The sequence below is a fragment of the Anas platyrhynchos genome, chromosome 18 (genome assembly GCF_047663525.1).
Source record: "Anas platyrhynchos isolate ZD024472 breed Pekin duck chromosome 18, IASCAAS_PekinDuck_T2T, whole genome shotgun sequence".
Classification (NCBI taxonomy): domain Eukaryota; kingdom Metazoa; phylum Chordata; class Aves; order Anseriformes; family Anatidae; genus Anas; species Anas platyrhynchos.
The window spans coordinates 3,477,547-3,494,261 of record NC_092604.1 but is presented as its reverse complement, the minus strand read 5'-3'; the positions used below and the strand labels follow the sequence as shown (position 1 = coordinate 3,494,261).

General features: G+C 43.5%; 1 protein-coding gene across 34 annotated transcripts in view; it reads left to right on the top strand.

Annotated features, from left to right (window-relative positions):
- EXD3 (exonuclease 3'-5' domain containing 3) overlaps positions 1 to 16,715 on the top strand; it is a 296,729-nt gene that overhangs the window by 62,215 nt on the left and 217,799 nt on the right. For 24 of the 34 annotated variants that reach the window (XM_072025484.1, XM_072025482.1, XM_072025481.1 and 21 more), the window contains one exon: positions 3,683 to 3,797. In XM_072025484.1, coding sequence (XP_071881585.1) covers positions 3,761 to 3,797 — 37 coding nt within the window. In that variant the 5' untranslated portion in view covers positions 3,683 to 3,760. Of the gene's footprint in view, positions 1 to 3,682; positions 3,798 to 5,017; positions 5,146 to 16,715 lie in introns of those variants that run through there. The other 10 variants (XM_072025478.1, XM_072025479.1, XM_072025489.1 and 7 more) reach the window with 2 other exon arrangements.

The following is a 16,715-nucleotide window of genomic DNA, read 5'->3' as shown; positions in this document are numbered from 1 at the left end:
GTTCAGGACTCTACGCAGTGCTGGGGTGGCCCTGCTTGAACTGAAATCACGTAAAAGGAAGCCAGTGGCCTCCAGTTCCTCGTCTGGTGTTATCTGTGGCCTCAGCTGTTACTGAGGAAGCAGGACCATGAACTCTGCTGGTCAGGCTGCAATGCACCCCGACCCAGCGTCACCTTTGGGGCAGTTACAAAGTGAGGGCAGTGCAACTCTCAGACACTTATGAGGCCTTTTGCCTCAGAACATATATGTTATTCAGGATGACTTCTACAATCATTGGCTCATTTTGCTTAAATATGAAGCAGAAGTCTTCTGCCTGGCACTCATCCCCAAATCAAGAGCACAACAGCACCCACACCTGCTCTGGAGAAAAATCAGGTGTCTCCAGTGAAGCAGTTTGGCAGCAATTTGCTGAAGCTTTTTACTTCACCTGTTCTCTGCTTGTTGCCATACAGGAATACTTTGAACCAAGCAGAAGACATCCATAACAGTGACTGCCTTCTAATACGCTGTTTGTTATTCCCCATTATAAACTGATGGCAACATCCTGCAAGGTGCAAGATGTGAAGTTGCGCTTTCCCTCAGGACACAACTGACTTAGGCCTAACTTGGGCTGACCAAAGCCACCCCCCTTCCAACCCTCTTTAAACACCCAAAAAAAAAAACACCCCACAAGCTTGATCCTGACTGCAAAAATAACAGACATGGAATGAGAGGATAGCCTTTTTAATGAAGAACAAATTAACTACATTTATTACTAATTCCTAACATATTATCATATGATGGAGAAATAAAAACAAACAAAAAAAGCCTGGAGTGTTTTTAAATAATTCAAGGTTGAAAGAAGCCTCGGAAAGCAATTGTGACTTTTTCTTGCTGTTCAAGAGAACAGAAGTAGTGCTTCAAAATGTCTTCTGGCAAGAAACCATCACTTTAATAAATTATTGGATGCGTCTGTTTAGTGCTAGTGACTTGGAAAAGTGTGAAGCAATGTAGAACAAAATGGAGACAGGTATCCTGCAGCAAGCAGTGTTTTCTGTTGGGGTGAGTAATGGAGAACAGTCTGGGATAGATGATGTTTCACTGGAAATCTCAGCCTTACCTTTGAGCAATGAGATTTGTCTGTGTTCAGCTGTGCACATCCCAAATGCAAGGAGTCTTTTCTTAATGTACAGCCTTCAGCAGAATTGCAGAGCAGTGGGGTTGGAAGGGACCTCACAAGGTTGTCTGCTCCAGCCCGCTGCTCAGAACAGGTTGCTCATGGCTGTGTCCAGCTGGGATGCAACCTCTGCAGCATCTCTGGACAGCCTGTTCCAGTCCATGGTCACCCTTACAGGAAAGAAAGGTTTTGGCTTGGTTTTGTTTTCTGAGGTTTAAACAGAATTTGCTTTATTTTATTTCATGCCTGTTGCCTCTTTTTCTGTTACTGGGCACCACTGAGAAGAGACTGGCTCTGTCAGACTTGTTTCCATGTAGGTGTATGAAGATAAAACCACAGGTAATTGAAGTAACACAGAAAGAAAGAGTAGGCAATGGATTCAAAACAGCAGATTTCAAAGCAGTGTCATTCATCGTTGTTTAATACTGCTGCTTTCCCTGACAGTTTTGAATGTGTTTCTCCACGTGCTATGGGACAGCAGAGCTAATATATTCAGTTCTGGGAAATCAATGATAGAGCAAGGGATTGAAGTAGTTGAACATAGACGCCTTCACCTGAGGTGGTCACCGAGTCTCTAGGCAGTCAGCAGAGAGAAGTGGGTGCTCCACAGACGTCTGCTTACAGTGGTGCCCATTGCGGTGCACCCCCTGAGGTGCCCCATCCAGAGTGCCTGTGGAGGGGGGCTGTGTCTCCAGAGCCTGACTGATACACCCTGTGGTGGGTTTGAAAGGTGTGATGTGGGTCTTGGAGTTTAATGAGCAAATATAGGAGCTAGTCGTGGGGAACAGAAGCTTGGAGATGTCCGTGTGGGTACGTGGTGGGATGTCTGCCCCCTGGCAAGGCTCCTCTAGGGAGAAGACTCTTCCTTCAGTGGGGCTGGTAGCTCCACCAGAGCCTTTAGGGTGCAGCCTGTTTCTTGGGGCTGTCCTGCACCCTGTGCACCAGAGGCTGAGCATGTCTTACATGGGTCTGCTCTTGTGGCAGCTCTTTGGAGTTAGCTGGGCATATCTGATGTGTTGTTTAACAGCTGCTCTAGATTGACAAATGGGAGCCCAGGACATTGTGACTGAAGGCTTGGGTTTGGTTCCCTGCCCCTCAAAAGTCCGTCCTTTTGGAGTTTCTATACAATGACATTTAAAAGGGGATATAAAAGAAATTTTGTCAGAGGTCTGGGAATCTGCCCAGGCGCATTTGTGTCAGTTACTCTGGTGGGCTCCCTTGGGACACAACCTGAAAAGCCATTGCTTGCAAGTGGGGAAATTCTTCTCCTGTGCCCAACTGCTGAACAGAGCCAAATTCTTCAGAAAGAAGTCCTGGACCATGAACTTGCCATTTCAGTGGCTTTGTGTTCTCTGGCAGATCACAGATGAATTACAACCCTTTTGTTTTCTAGGAGGCTAATGGGGAAAACTGTGTTTAGGTTAAAAGTATATGCTCCACTGATATCTTCTCCCTGCCTCCTCCCCCCCCCCCCCAGTTTTATTTTGGCTGAAGACTTTAAAGAAAGAAAAGGCCCTTTGCTGTTGCAAGATGTTGAGATAATTCTGACCCCCCAAGGCCACATTTTACAGCTGCTTGCACTTAGCAGCTTAGTGTGTGATGCTACAAAAGGTGACCTTCGCAGTGCCTAGTAAGAATATAAACCTTTGAATCTCCCCTCTGAGTGACGTATACCTAATGCTCAGTGTGGGCTAGATGTTTCTGAAGTTACGTATCATCTTCAGAAGACAAGGAGGCTATTACTCTGAGGACATCCGGATGTGCTGCTTGCTCTGTGTAATGTCCTGCTTGATGGTGCCTTCCTTATACTGCTGCTAACAACAAAAAACAATATGCTGATGTACCTTTAGTCTCTTGTACAGTGACTTAAATCACTTGTTGTTATTCCTAGTACATTTGTATTTTTCTTAGCATTTGTGTTCCTCCAGCACACTCAGAGTGAGTACTCTCAAGGGGGAATTTCCTTCCTGATAAACAATTCTGCAATGTGATTCAGCAGGAAGGATGTTGTGGTTAAGGCACTGGATTGGGATTTGGGAGACATGGGTTCTGTTCCCAACTCTACCACAGTCAAGATGTGATGAGTGGAAGGGCAAGCAAACAAAGAGGAGGAGCTCTTTAGCTGTGGCAAGAACATGCTTTCACATTGACTAGTCTAGTTTGGAGGTTAGATAGGTCTGTTTTCTGGTTTAGTTAATCAAGTAAACAGTGATAAAGACTCCTGTATGTGCAACTGAAATCTGAAAGCTAACCTTGCACTACTCCAGGAATCCAGATTTAGTTTTAATTCATGTAATGACTTTCATGAGGTTTCAGATACCACTGTTTACTGTTTCTTAGTTTACTTTAATTTACCAATTCCCTGTTAAGTTCTCTGCTTTCCATGAGAAGTCATATGCTCATACAGTTTCTATGCTATCTTGTATTCTTACATGCAAAAGCTACAGACCATACATATGATATTTCCTTTGTCATACGGGGTGAGGTTCCTATAGTTTGATCATAACACTGTATCTTTCTTTCCAGAAGCAAGAGCTTGGACTACCAACTCTGAGCTGTAGACTATTAAGCTCAGCATCCTAATTCGGTGCCACCTTTGGGAGGATGAATCAGGAGAGCGACTCAAATGATGAGCCTGCTGGTGAGTTTTCTGCTTGTCAAGTCATTTGCTTGTCTCTGGGTCATTTGGCATCATTTGCTTTCCATTTATTTTCCTTAGTGCTATTGGAGGAGAATGCTGAGTCACAGATCAGAAGCTCTGAATTCAATTCCACATTGCATATCATGAAAGTGACCAAATCTTTGAGGTTTCCTGGGTACACAGCTAGATTTCAGCATTCTTATATTTCAGGTTGAAAATTTTTGTAACAATTGTTTCTCTAACTTTCCACAAATTCAGAAGTGTCCCATCTTACTAGTATATTACACAACTCATTCAGATTTCATCCATACTTCAGCTTTCTCGTGAATTGCTTCTGTAATTGCTATAAAAAGTAAGACTTGGGGAAGATGCACACATATTCTGTTGTCATGTTATGTCCCACAAAGTTTCAGTGTCAGGGTCATTGCTGCAGAGATTGAATGGACAGGAATTTGTTACTTACTCTGGCTCAGTTCTGCCAAGAATTTCCTCTCTTCTTCCATCCCCTTCTTTGGTTACTGGAAATCAGTATCATCTACTACTTCTGGATGTTTCTGCAAAGGAGGAGGGCCTGGGAGACACACAAGCCAGAAGCAGTGCCTGACAGACTCCCAGGCTCTTGCTCAGCTGTGTTTTTTGGATGTGTAAAGGAGCATTCTTAGTTCTGACGCAAGGGCTATTTTTTGACAGTTTTCATTGTTCCCCACTCTTTGTTAATCGATGAGGTCTTTTTGTCTGATGCCTTTTTCAGAAACAGGGGTGATATAGGAGCTGCTGATTTATTTTTTCTTCTTTTTTTCTTTGTAACGCGTCCTTCCTTTTTTAGACTTGCTCAAGCAAACCCGTCCAGACTATATCTGCCTGACAGGATTATTAGGATATCCTCTTACTGGGGTGGCAAAGAAAGCAGTCCTCATAGCCACCATTCTTCTGCCATTCTGTTTTACTGTCACAGCCCACATGGGTGTATGCAGTGTAGGTTGGTGAGTTTGGGATTCAGAACACCTGCCTACACTGAGAATCTTGCTGTTGTCTGTGGATTTGAACCTGGGATTTCAAGAATGGAAATTTTAAGAAAATTCTTCTGTTAGCTTGGAAGAAAAAGAGATCATTTATTGTTCCTTACAGTCCTGCCTAGCTGGCTATGGGGCTAAGGAGGAAGAATCTGTACTCTGTATTACTCTGCATGCATTTTTTTTTTTTTACTGTGAACAGATGAAGATTGAATATCAGGATGCCATGCAAATTCACGAGTCATCTACAAAAGGACTTGGAGGCAGGATCTTTGGAAAAAGGCATTCAAGGAGGCCTTCCATAACACAAATCATCCTGGGTGCTCATGAGAGAGGTGTGGATCACATGGTCAAAATACTCACAGGTTGCTCATTGCAACATTATTTTTCTTGGGCTAATAGAAATTATGCTTTGAGTTTTGGTCCACTGTCTTAAGAAACAGACACTAGAATGAAGCTGTCAGGAAGGACACATTTTCAGCATACTACTACTGTGTATTTTACACCTTCTGCTGGAGTGATTAGTACTGGCTACTCTTGGAGTCAAGGTTCTGGGTTACACAGGCCTGATCCACTGATGATTTATATCTTGGCTGAACACAGGGATCTTCAAATTTGGATCTGTTTGTGCAGCTTCTAGCACCAGCACTCTGTAGCCACCCAGTAAGTGTTCCATTGTCAATTCATTTCATTATCTAAGCCTTGCTGCACTGTAGCTATAGTTAGAGAGGAAGGATATTATAATCTTGTGAAAGATTAAAATATTTTTACTGTAATCCAGCTGGAAGGGTAGCACTTTTCTCAGGGTAGGAGACAGCCAAGGTTTTTCCCATTCTGTCCTCCCCTTGTATACAGGAAGGAAGTACTGGCAAGGGCCCCCTCAGCTTCCTGTCGACTTTGGAGCACATTTCCAGACACTACCTTCTCCACCATCCATCACCCAGCCTAGCCAAACAATCACAGCAGTGCAACAGGAAAAACACACATCTCACATAAACACTTTGGAGGCAGCATGAGCGCAAACCTCTGGAATTCATGCACAAGCCAGTCTGATCTGTAAAACTTTGACAGCAGGTTGCTGAGGATTCCCTTCCCTTCCCTTCCCTTCCCTTCCCTTCCCTTCCCTTCCCTTCCCTTCCCTTCCCTTCCCTTCCCTTCCCTTCCCTTCCCTTCCCTTCCCTTCCCTTCCCTTCCCTTCCCTTCCCTTCCCTTCCCTTCCCTTCCCTTCCCTTCCCTTCCCTTCCCAATAATCAAAATTCTCCTTTAGAATAAGCTTAAAAAAGAAAAAAAGGGGGAAAAAAAAAAGAAAAAAAGGGAAAATGGTAACATGTAAAGGATCTGATGCTTGGTAAAGAAGCCACCAGGATTGTGAAGCCTTAAGCCAAGGAAGTGACTAGGCGTGCTCTCTGGTTCACAGCACCCCAGGGTGATCTGTCTGGCAACAGGGGAAGGAAGTAAGTGGCATTACGGAGACAGAGGTTTCTGTCAGGTCTTCAGGGTAGGGCAGTGACAAGGCAAAAGCGAGTCTGATGCCTTGAAAGAGGAAATAAATAAGGTGGAGGCCTCACCATTACATGAATCACCTTTACAGAATATGACTTCATGCCTCTCTCCAAGAAAGGGCTCTGAACTGAATCTTGATCTTTTTCTCATATTAAACAAAAGTTTAAAAGCTGCATTACAATATTTGGGTAGTATTTTCAGGCTTACCTGCTCTGTAACCTTTTTGAACCATTCCTTAAGCCATCAATTTGGTTTTCTTCAGTATGGCTTCAGTATTCTTATCAAATTTGAGCTAGGAATTTTATTTTGATTATCAAAGCAGCAGTCTTGCCTGCAGTAATTAGCTGTTAAGAGGTGATGAGCACTCACCAGAAACAGTGAGTTCTTGAGACAGCTGTGTAATCCTGTTGAACAATTAGATGATTCAGTTATTCAATCTGTTATGAATCCTGATAACAGATTATCAGGAGTCTTAACTTGTTGGAGAAGCAACTTTTCTGTTTTAAATTTAGTTTTCCTTGTACATCAAGCTTGAATGATTTATGGTTAAGGTTGAACACCTAGCTTAGTCTCTGTGGGCATCCACACAGTCAGAACCCTGTCTATGTAACCATGTTCCTACTCTGCAGTTTCCCATAGTCCTTGTGGAAGCCATCCTATTATCCTTTGGTGTGAGATGCTTTAAAACTACCTCCCAGGAGGCTGCGTCCAACAGCAAGGGGACCAGATTGTAGTTGTGAATGGAAGGCGGGGCGGGGAGGCTATCAGCCATCAAAGCAATTGCACCTGCCCTCCTCATTCTACATGGATGTTGCACCTATGGAATTGCACCCCACATTTGAGCCCCCACCTCTGCATCAGCCAAGTACATTGGCTTGTCAATTAGCATGGAGTTAGAACACCTCTAAGATTTCTCTGTTTGTGTCATTGGAGAGCTGGGGTAAAATTCATTTAAGAGTCCAGCTTAATAGTAAATTTAAAACTCACCCTAAAATTTCCTCTGTGCGTACTGACTTACGTGGCAGTTGTATTTGTAACATCCTTCAGTGCAGTTCATACTTTCTATCATGTGAAAACCAGTCACTAACTCTTAACTGTGCTGAGACACAGAAACAGCCCCAGCTCCATTCTGGCTACCTGCAGGAGCGCCTGGGCTGCGCAGCCAGGTTCGCCTTCCTGCGACTGCTGCTTTCCCCCTTCTCTGGCTCACGCTCGTGTTGTCCCGTGTCTGGGCTTGTAACGGGTGCGGTGGGGAGTAAGCTCCTTACATGCATTTAAATACTCTGTGGGACAGAAATTATTTCTCATTTAAGTTTTTTTTTACAGAATGTGATACTGTGAAGTCCTTGTTTAAAATCTGAAGGCATTTCTGAAATGCTAACATTTATTTTGAAGTCTACCAAAATGTGGGCATGAGTAACACCAATTGAAAGGAGGTAAAATGGACTGGGGCTGGGGAGGATGGTAAATAGCAGTAATAGCTGTGTTCTTCTAAAAACAATAAAAAGCAAACAAAACCTGTCCCCATCATGGCAAAGGCTTAGAATGAGTTAATATCAGATTTCCCCCCACTTAGGACTGGGAGTAAATGCTATCAGACTGAAGTTGTATCAACTTTTAAAGGCAAAAAACAAAGCTTAACAACCTAGTTTCAGGTCCTGTCTTAGACCTGAAGTCCCCAGACAGGGAAATGAGACTGTTGAATGCCACAAACTGTTTATAAAAGTATTAATCTTCCCCTTTGTGAAGGTGTTTGACTATACATGGAAAAGCATTCACATTCACAGCATGCAAAATTTCTTAATTGCCCGGCAGAATGTAATTTATTGTGGGATTGCTTCTCCTGGACGTCCTCTTTGCAGGAAGAAGACATCACTAATGGGCAGTGGGTGCAGTCTACTCAGTTTCTACATCACCGTTCACTCGTTTAACTCATCTAACTATTCCCTGTAACAGCAATGGGTTAAATGAAAGTGAGATAGGGCTGATTTGTTGGCAGTGTCCCTTTAAAGTACAGGAGTGCCAATGTGAAATCAATCTGCCACATGCTAGCCGAGCAATGCAAGGAACGTGGGGTGGCAGAAACGTGACCAGATTTGCTCGAACCACCAAGCAAAAGTGCTGCTGTGTTCGGAGGAGCTGTGAGGAACGGAGGCGCTCATTTCCAGCATCTGTGGCTGTGAGGACTGATGCTTCTCAAAGATGTGAGAGTGGGTGGGGATTGGCGAGCCCCTTTTGATATGCTGGTGGTTGTCAGGGCTTAAGGGAAGCAAGTCTTCAGGACCACGCACATCTCTGAGAAGTAAAAGAAATGGGCTTGTGATGGTAAATGCTGTTTGCCCAAAGGTACAAAAACACCGTGATGATAAAATTTAGTTCAGATTGGATATAAACTGATCAATAACAAAGAAGTTTTCTGTGAATTGCCTTCTGGTGTCTATATTCCCCTTTGCAAAAAGAATCTGATTCTTTCACATGTATTTAGTGAAGGCAAAGGTTCAAGTTAAATACAACAGCCCTACATAATCTTCACAAACTCCCAGGTCCATGTTACAAACTGGTGGAAAATGTACTGCAAAATCAAACAAGCACTTGCTAGGGCTAGTGAATCAGAGGCAATTAGTTACAGGAGGTGAAATCATGATGTGTGCCATAACCCAGGACTGTATTATTGCAGCATCATGCTTGTGCAGCATCTTGAGAGCTTATAGGGCTTTCTTCATCCTGCTTTCTCTAGCTCCATAGCCATTGATTACTGGATAAAACTCCTTTTCTCCAGCTTGAAAGGAACCTGCAGGAGCAGAGGGGCTTGCCTGCAGTACTCAGCTGCAGATCTACTCACCCAAGGTGTCTGCCCCTTAACAAAAAGGTTTGGGAGTAGAAATTCAGCTTCTATTTGTGGGGAAGGAGGAACGGCTCTGCCACGGCAGGGATTCATTTGTGTTTTAGTGGGAACTCTGAGGCAATAGAAATGTTCTGCTCCGAGTCTAAAGCAGTGTTTGCTGTGTGTGTGATTGTGCGTTCTTTTAAATTAAACTATTTTGCAAGCACTTCCTTCCTGCATTTCTCAGAAGGAGGGAGGGGGGTGTGCAAAGAATGTTTAACTGCCTTTGACGGAGGAGGAAAACTGAAGAAAACAAGAGATGCAATCCTAACTACTGACCTTTTACTTGAGCTTGGTGATGTTTTTCAGCAGCAGAGCCTCCAGGGAGTAACAGCATCCTCCTTGCTATTGTGCTGCCTGCCCAAAAAGGGGGCTAAAGTTCAGCTTTTATGATGTTCTCACTCTGGGCTTGTGGGAAAAAGGCCACATTCCCTTTCTTAGGTCATACGAGTGCAAGAGATGACAGAGTCTACAGTCTAACCCCAGGACATGAGGCCGGCGCAGAATGAGACTGGGATAGGCAGCTTGGTAAAAATGCAGTCAGCTTTTTCTCCTTACGAGACTCACAGCAGGTGGGAGGGTAATTTACATTGTTAAATTAAAAAGCACTGATTTATTTTATGTTGGTGTGTTATTGTTTCATAAAAACACATGAGTTGCTATTACTCATGGTGGACTCTTGCACTTTATTGTTAAATACTCCTTTTCCAATTTGGTCAACAGTTACTGGAAATGAATGGTTACCTCTTGTTTTTGCCTTAGTGGGTAACTAAGCATAAAACAAACCCCCAGTCTCATTCCTGACAAGCTGCTGTTTTTTAGGGAACCCTCCACAATTTTGAGGACTGAGATTACTGCAGTTGGTGCTCTCAGATAGCCTGTTCGTCCATCAGACTGTTTATTCCCTTTGCACTGTAGAAGGGGTTAGGGGCTACAGAGCCATCAGGCACTTCAATTCCTAGTTCAGGTCTGGCTCCTCATCCCCTCTTCTTTCGGTCAGCGTCATGGTAGGCTGGCTATTTTTGCCCATTTTGTTACAGCTTTTCTAGCATTTCTGTCTGTTGAAGTTTCCTTCAGCCTCATTGCAGTTTTGTTCGGTGCATATTGACCTGGAGTTTCTAAATGGCGTGATCTTGCCTTTGCCTCCCAAAGAGTGGAGCAGAATTTGGGGGCAGAGGAGGCAGTTCTCCCTCTCTCCTTATCTACCTTAAGGACAGAGGTACTGTTTACAATTGTTTTAAAGTTGCTTTAAGACATAATGTTTACAAAATAAACCTGGATGATCCTGACCTCCACGTGTTTGCTTCTTTCAACAGTGCCTGTAACTCCTGCTGTAGATGAGGGCACTGCAGCATCTTAGCCTGGCCATGTTATGCTGCAGCAGATTGAAAGATCTGTGGCTGATGTGGATGAGTTAACTGGACTTTGAGCCATGTCTTTTGCATGGTGGAGAATGTAAACCTCAACATAGTATCTGCCCACCCTGCAATTCATAGAAGAATATGTATCGCTATTTATTGCGTCTACCTATTATCTAAGTAATAAGGCATCTCTGTGTATGTCATAGGGAAAGGCGCATGTTCTGACTGAACAGAGCAAATGGAAATGTTGAGTGATGCAGCAGCTTAAGTCCAACTAAAAGCTGAAGGTTTTGCTCCCTGCCCCTCTCCCTCATGCCCTTGTCCCCAGCCCTGGGTCCATGAGTCATCCTCTTTGCTCCAACAGTGGTGCCTTGAACCCTTTGCTGAGTTGCTTCACTTCACTGGCCCCACAAAAAGTGCCCTGCGTTTTGACCGAGTTAGCTTTCTGCCAGCAGTGTGGGTGGGGCTGGCTCCTGAAAGGTCTGCCGAAGGCCGGGCCATGCGAAGTGGCACGGCGAGGGACTCTCTGCTAAAAGCAGAGAAAAAGAGGGGAGGGTCCAGGTTGGTTTGTGTACCCACACTCGAAGCATGAATATATATTGAGGAGTCACTTTTGCTTTTGAATGACTTCTGCTGGTACAAGTAAAATGTCTTGGCACCAGTGAAGTGGTGAAGTATAGATAGATACTCATTCAAAATACTTGCAATATGTGCATATGCCAAAGTACACTGTCGGTGGCTTTTAGATGTCCCCCCGAGTCATGCTTTCACCTTCCTGGTGTCACACATGTGACATGGCAGAGCAGCTTGACAGACCTTGTGATTTTCTTTATCTTTTCACATTCAGCCTTGTCTTCTACAGCATTCTTCCAGTGGCTCTCTCCTTTCTTGAACCTTGAATTTGGTAAATACAAGTGTCTTGTTGCTTGAGGTATGCAGGCAGTGTTTGTGTTTTTGGAGGTAAGAAAAGAGTATGCTTATAAAAGAAATTGGAAGTTGCTTAGTATTAACCTGTTTTGGGGGCTTGCAAGTATTAATTTTCACATATGAAACAAAGCACCTGTAGCAGTATGACATTCAGTTCGGTCTTGGCATGGTGCTGGGTGTCTGTACTCGCCCAACTGCCCGCTTCCCAACAGCAGCCACCCAGCGAGCAGCTTCAGCAGCTGGGAAGAGCTGCCGTCTCTACTGAGTTCAGGGAGCAATGCCATTTTTTTCAGAATCAGAGCTCTTGGCTCTATGGATCATTCATTTAACCTTATTATTTAACCTTACTTTAATTTTGCATAATTTAAGGAAGTTTCTCTTTTCATTTTCTTCTGTGTGCTCTTTGTATTTAGCTACCCAGGCATTGGGAGGGAGAAGATTTTTTCTGTTTTTTTTTTTTTTTTTTTCCTTGGGAATAAGAAATGAAGATTTATCATCAGTTTTCAGTCTTCAGGATTCTACCTCAGAAAAATCTTCTGTAAATAAATTTTCAGCTTCTATTGCAAGAAGTATGTAGCAAGCTATCAGTAATTCAGCATAACAAAAGTTCATGCAGTTCAGAGCTTTCATGTTTGCAGTGGAGCTTTTCTTGGGATTTTTAAAATGTCCTAGACATTTTAAACAATTAAAAGAATTTCTCAGCAAGGAGAGTGCAAGCTGGTGACTCTCCAGCAGATGTAATCACTCAAGGAAAACTTCGTTTGGCTTGGCTGGGTCCTGCCTTCATTCCATGCTTTTATCCAGCCGCCTGTCTTTGTCTCTCAGTCTTTTGCAGTGTCTCTCTGTACGTCTTTGTCCGTCTTTCCTTCTTTCTGTCTGCCCCACATTCTCTTGCAGGCTGAATGGGACAATGTTAACCTGGCTACTTCCAAGACAAACAGCAAATCAGATTGAAAGAGGGGGGCCTTTGGCTGTCAGGATCCTTTGCGGTCACTCACTTCCTAGAATTAAAGGCTGGGAGTTGATCTGTAAGCCAGCCAAGCCAGAGACAATGCTTGGGTTTCCATTTTGTTCCTTTGATACTGACTTAAATATGTGCACCAAATCCACAAACAAAATTTACGTAAAAGTAAGTAGAAATCCACTTTCTTACACAGGGATGTTCTGCCCTGCATTGTCTGAGATGGATTTGCATCTCACAGGTAGTAAAACTCATTTTTTCTTGAAGGACTTTGGAAGTCATGTCTGCTCTTAGGGAACTGATTTGTCATTGGATTCCTGACTGTGGTGTTTTTGTTTATTATTATTATTATTTATTTATTTATTTATTTATTTATTTATTTACTGGTAGCTGTGGGAAGATGGGTCTGGTGCAGCTGAATCCTGGTGGGCAAGAGGAGACAGCATGGGCGCTTAGCAGCTCCAGGCACATCTGGGGGACGTTGAGTCCCTGTGGCCCCTGCCTCCAGGGTCCTTGCCTTCAGAGGGGGGCTTTTCCAGAGCTGCCAATACCAGGCTAGAATAAGTATGTAAGAAATGATTGTATAAACAGGTAGATCCATACTGATGCAAAAATGAGGGAGACCAGACTTGGCACCTGCTGTGGTTTCTTTGGTGGTTCTTTTGGGAGACTTTGGGCGAACTGCTTTACTTCTCAGTGCCTCTCTGTCCCTGTGTGCAGAGGAAATGTGACACCTACCTGCCGTACATGTATGAACTGTAGTGCATTGCCTTAAGCATAGCTTTTTAACCAATGCCTGCTCAATGTTGAAAAGGAAAAATACAGAGGATTGTTGTCTCCCAAGCAATACACGTTACTGGCAGGTCATTACAATAGTGCTTCACTGAACGCTGCTGCTTTGCAGTGTGTCTTGGTAGCATCGCAAGACAGTGTTCAAGTGGTCAAATTAAACACTGTAAAAGGATTGCATTTGGGAGATGAGCACTTGACTTTGTGCAAGCCTGATAGGGAGGTTTCAAACACCTTTATTTAAAACGTCTTATAAAAAAAAAAAAAAAGTGGTGGAAGAGTGCTACTTAGAAAATATTTTAGGTAACTGCAGCTCACAAACCCATGCAGAGTGTGCTAGGTTGTTCAGGTAGCTTTGTATAGAGCTTGGGGATGTTTCTGCACTGCCAAGGAAGCCAGTACAGACTTCCCAATGCATCTGCTTTAGTGATCTCAGGAGTCCAAAACCAGTGTGTTTGCTCCTAGACCAGCTGCAAGCCGTTATGGCTCATAAATTGTTGCATCTCCTGGATGGAATATGCTCTAGAGAGCACAAAGAATCATTGAAGGTAAGTATTGCAATCAGTCACATCTCTCACACTGTGAGATCCCTTTTCGGGATCGAGTTGTTGTGACTGTGCATGGGTACTTTGATGTTTTAATCCCTAGCAACCGCATTGTGCTCTCCTTGGAGAGCTGTCCCAGTGCACCTCCTCACTGCTCACTATTACCGAGTCCATGCATTTATTATCCTTCGCTTCAGTATGTGATTGTAGTCATTTTTCAGTTTAAGATTTTTTACACTCTACTACATTATCGTTATTCTAACCATATGCTCAAATAGTTCTGTGGTGGTCTAGCTATTATAAGGCAAGTTACTGTTAATACCAGATCTTCAGTGTCTTCAGATATTTTATTTTAAATTGAATATACATTTGAAATAGGCAAAGCTATGAAGAAATAAATATGTGAAAGATTATTGAACTGTTTCAAAGTTAACAGCTGACTCTTGGATACCCCAGACCAAAACATTTGGCATTATAAATTTTGCTCTGAGGCTGAAGACTGAGGAGACTTTAACTCCAGTCCACAGTAGGAATGAACCCTCAGGAAGTCAGGAACTCTCTGCCTGCCCATGGGGAGTTTTTCTCTTTTCCCGGTTGAACAGGAGTGATGTATTAAAGCAAATGTGAGCTGACTCTGTGTCACCCTGTCGTATTGCTCAAACAGTTCCTTGTTTCATTTTTATTAACATGCTCTGGAGCTGGAGGTTTTTAGCCAACTGTGTTGCTCATGCATGCAGGTGACAAGAATGTGAGTGTAAAGACCAGCTCCTTTCCCCTGCTCCAAAACCTTCAGTGGGACAATGTTGTGCTTTTTGGACACAAGCTGGTTTAATGCTTTAAACTGCAGCATTTTTTGGCTGAACCAGCTTGTCGTAAGTACTGGGCAGCAGTCATTGCAGCACTATACTCTGCTGTGTGACTCTGACATGTTTCAAGTTTCCTAATTGATTAGTAATCATTTTAGGAAGGAGTGATAAGGTTCCCTCTCGGGCACTGATGGACTTTTAAAATGTTTAAAGTAGCTACGATGATTACTTAGGTGGATTGAAAACCCGCGGGCCTGAGAAATGCCTGTGAAATGGTGACCAGTGCCACAAACTGCTTTATAATCCTTTCTGGCTTCCCTGTGTAGCAGTAGTGCCATTGCAGCACCCCGATTCACTGTACCTCTAGCCATCAGCAGTGCTTGAAATGAATACAGATTTTTGGAGGCTGCAGGACATTGCAGACTAAGCTGTTCTTCAGTTTTGATTCAGCAGTGTAACTCAGTATCTCACACTAAAAAGACTTTCCATTGGTATGCATGGCTCATATAACAGCTCCTCCACTGTTTCCTGCGGGTTAGGAGGGAAAGGATCTTTCCATGCATAATTTAATCACATTCAGCAGTTCAGCATTTGGATTTTTTTCCATAGAAAATCTATAACATCTTGTTAGTTAAGTCTTACACTTTTAGAAGTGTTAGTGTGTGTGCTTATCTTGTTCATTCAGATAAACACCTCTCAGCATCCTGTTTTTCTTATGTCATACGAACAGGAAGAGAACGATTGTTTGAGATGTGCGTCAGTCATAATTGTAACCAGGCAGTCACGTTACCCTCCCCATTTACCATAGAAACCAGCAAATCTCTTCAAACATGCTGGTGGTAGCTGTTAGGTATCCTTTCTCTTCTACTTAACCTCCCAAGAGCTGTAACTTTGCAAGTCCTGTATAGTGGGACCTCTCAATGGTTTAATTTTATTTTTTATCTAAGAGAGTACACCTGTAAATTTTGCAAATCAATACCCATCACTACTTTTATCTTAAGTAACTGTGATGTCTGTTGTTCTGTCTTGTGCCTATTGTTAAACACACTGCAAACTCCAGGCAGTGGTAGTGCCTGAAGTACTAGGCAAGTCTAAAGTACTGGCCAAGCTTTTGCCTGAGCGTATGTAACTTCTAGAAAAGCATTTGAGCCAGCCAGATTTTTGAAAGGCGTTTGGCTATTTTGCAGTCACTTAAAGGTGACCTGGAGAGCTTTGTGCATGTAGGGAACACATTCTGCATCTGGAGAACCTTTCAGAGGAGCTAGTAGTGTTGCTGGCACCTCGGGGTGGGATCTCTGAAAGCAGCAAAGGGAACAAAGATGCATTTGAGAAACATGTTTTTTGTGAAGGGGCTTGCTTTCTCTGGCAATAGTGCCAGTGCTGGAGATGTAGTTTTAACCTAACACTGTGAGATGTAATTAGTTAGAAGAAGTACTTTCACCATTATTTTCTTCAAAATAAGCAAAACAGTTGTTGCACTCTGCACATGGAGTGCATGTTTCAGCCTAGGCAGATGGGTTTTCTCCAATTTAAATTTAATTACATTATACGTAATATTTCTTTACAAGAAATATTTTTAGAATCGTAAAATCACAGAAGAGTTTGGGATGGAACAGACCCTAAAGCCCATCCAGGTCCAACAGCTGCCATGGGCAGGGACTCCTGCCCCCGGCCCCATGCAGCCTGGCCTTGGGCACTGCCAGGGATGGGGCATCCACAGCTTCTCTGGGCAGCCTGGGACAGGGCTACACCACCCTCACTGTGAAGAATTTCTTCCTCATATTGCATCTAAACCTGTTCTCTTTTAGTTTAAAGGCATTACTCCTTGTTCTATCACTACACTACCTAATAATGAGTCTCTCCCTGTTCTAGTCTGATCTGTCACAATTAGAAGAAAGCTACTTTCTCAAATTATTGTGTAAAGTGAACCACTTTGGTTCGATGCACTGTCCCACAAGAGCACGGATTACAGTTGCCCACATCTGTCCTAGGCGGTTGCCACCCACTGCCTGTCCCCACATACGGACAGAGATCCACAGTGTGTGGAGCTGGTGGCACCGCCTGAGCATGCACCTGGGGGACCACAGCCCAAGGCAGAGAGGAGGGCACTGCTGGCCTGGAGGTGCTGG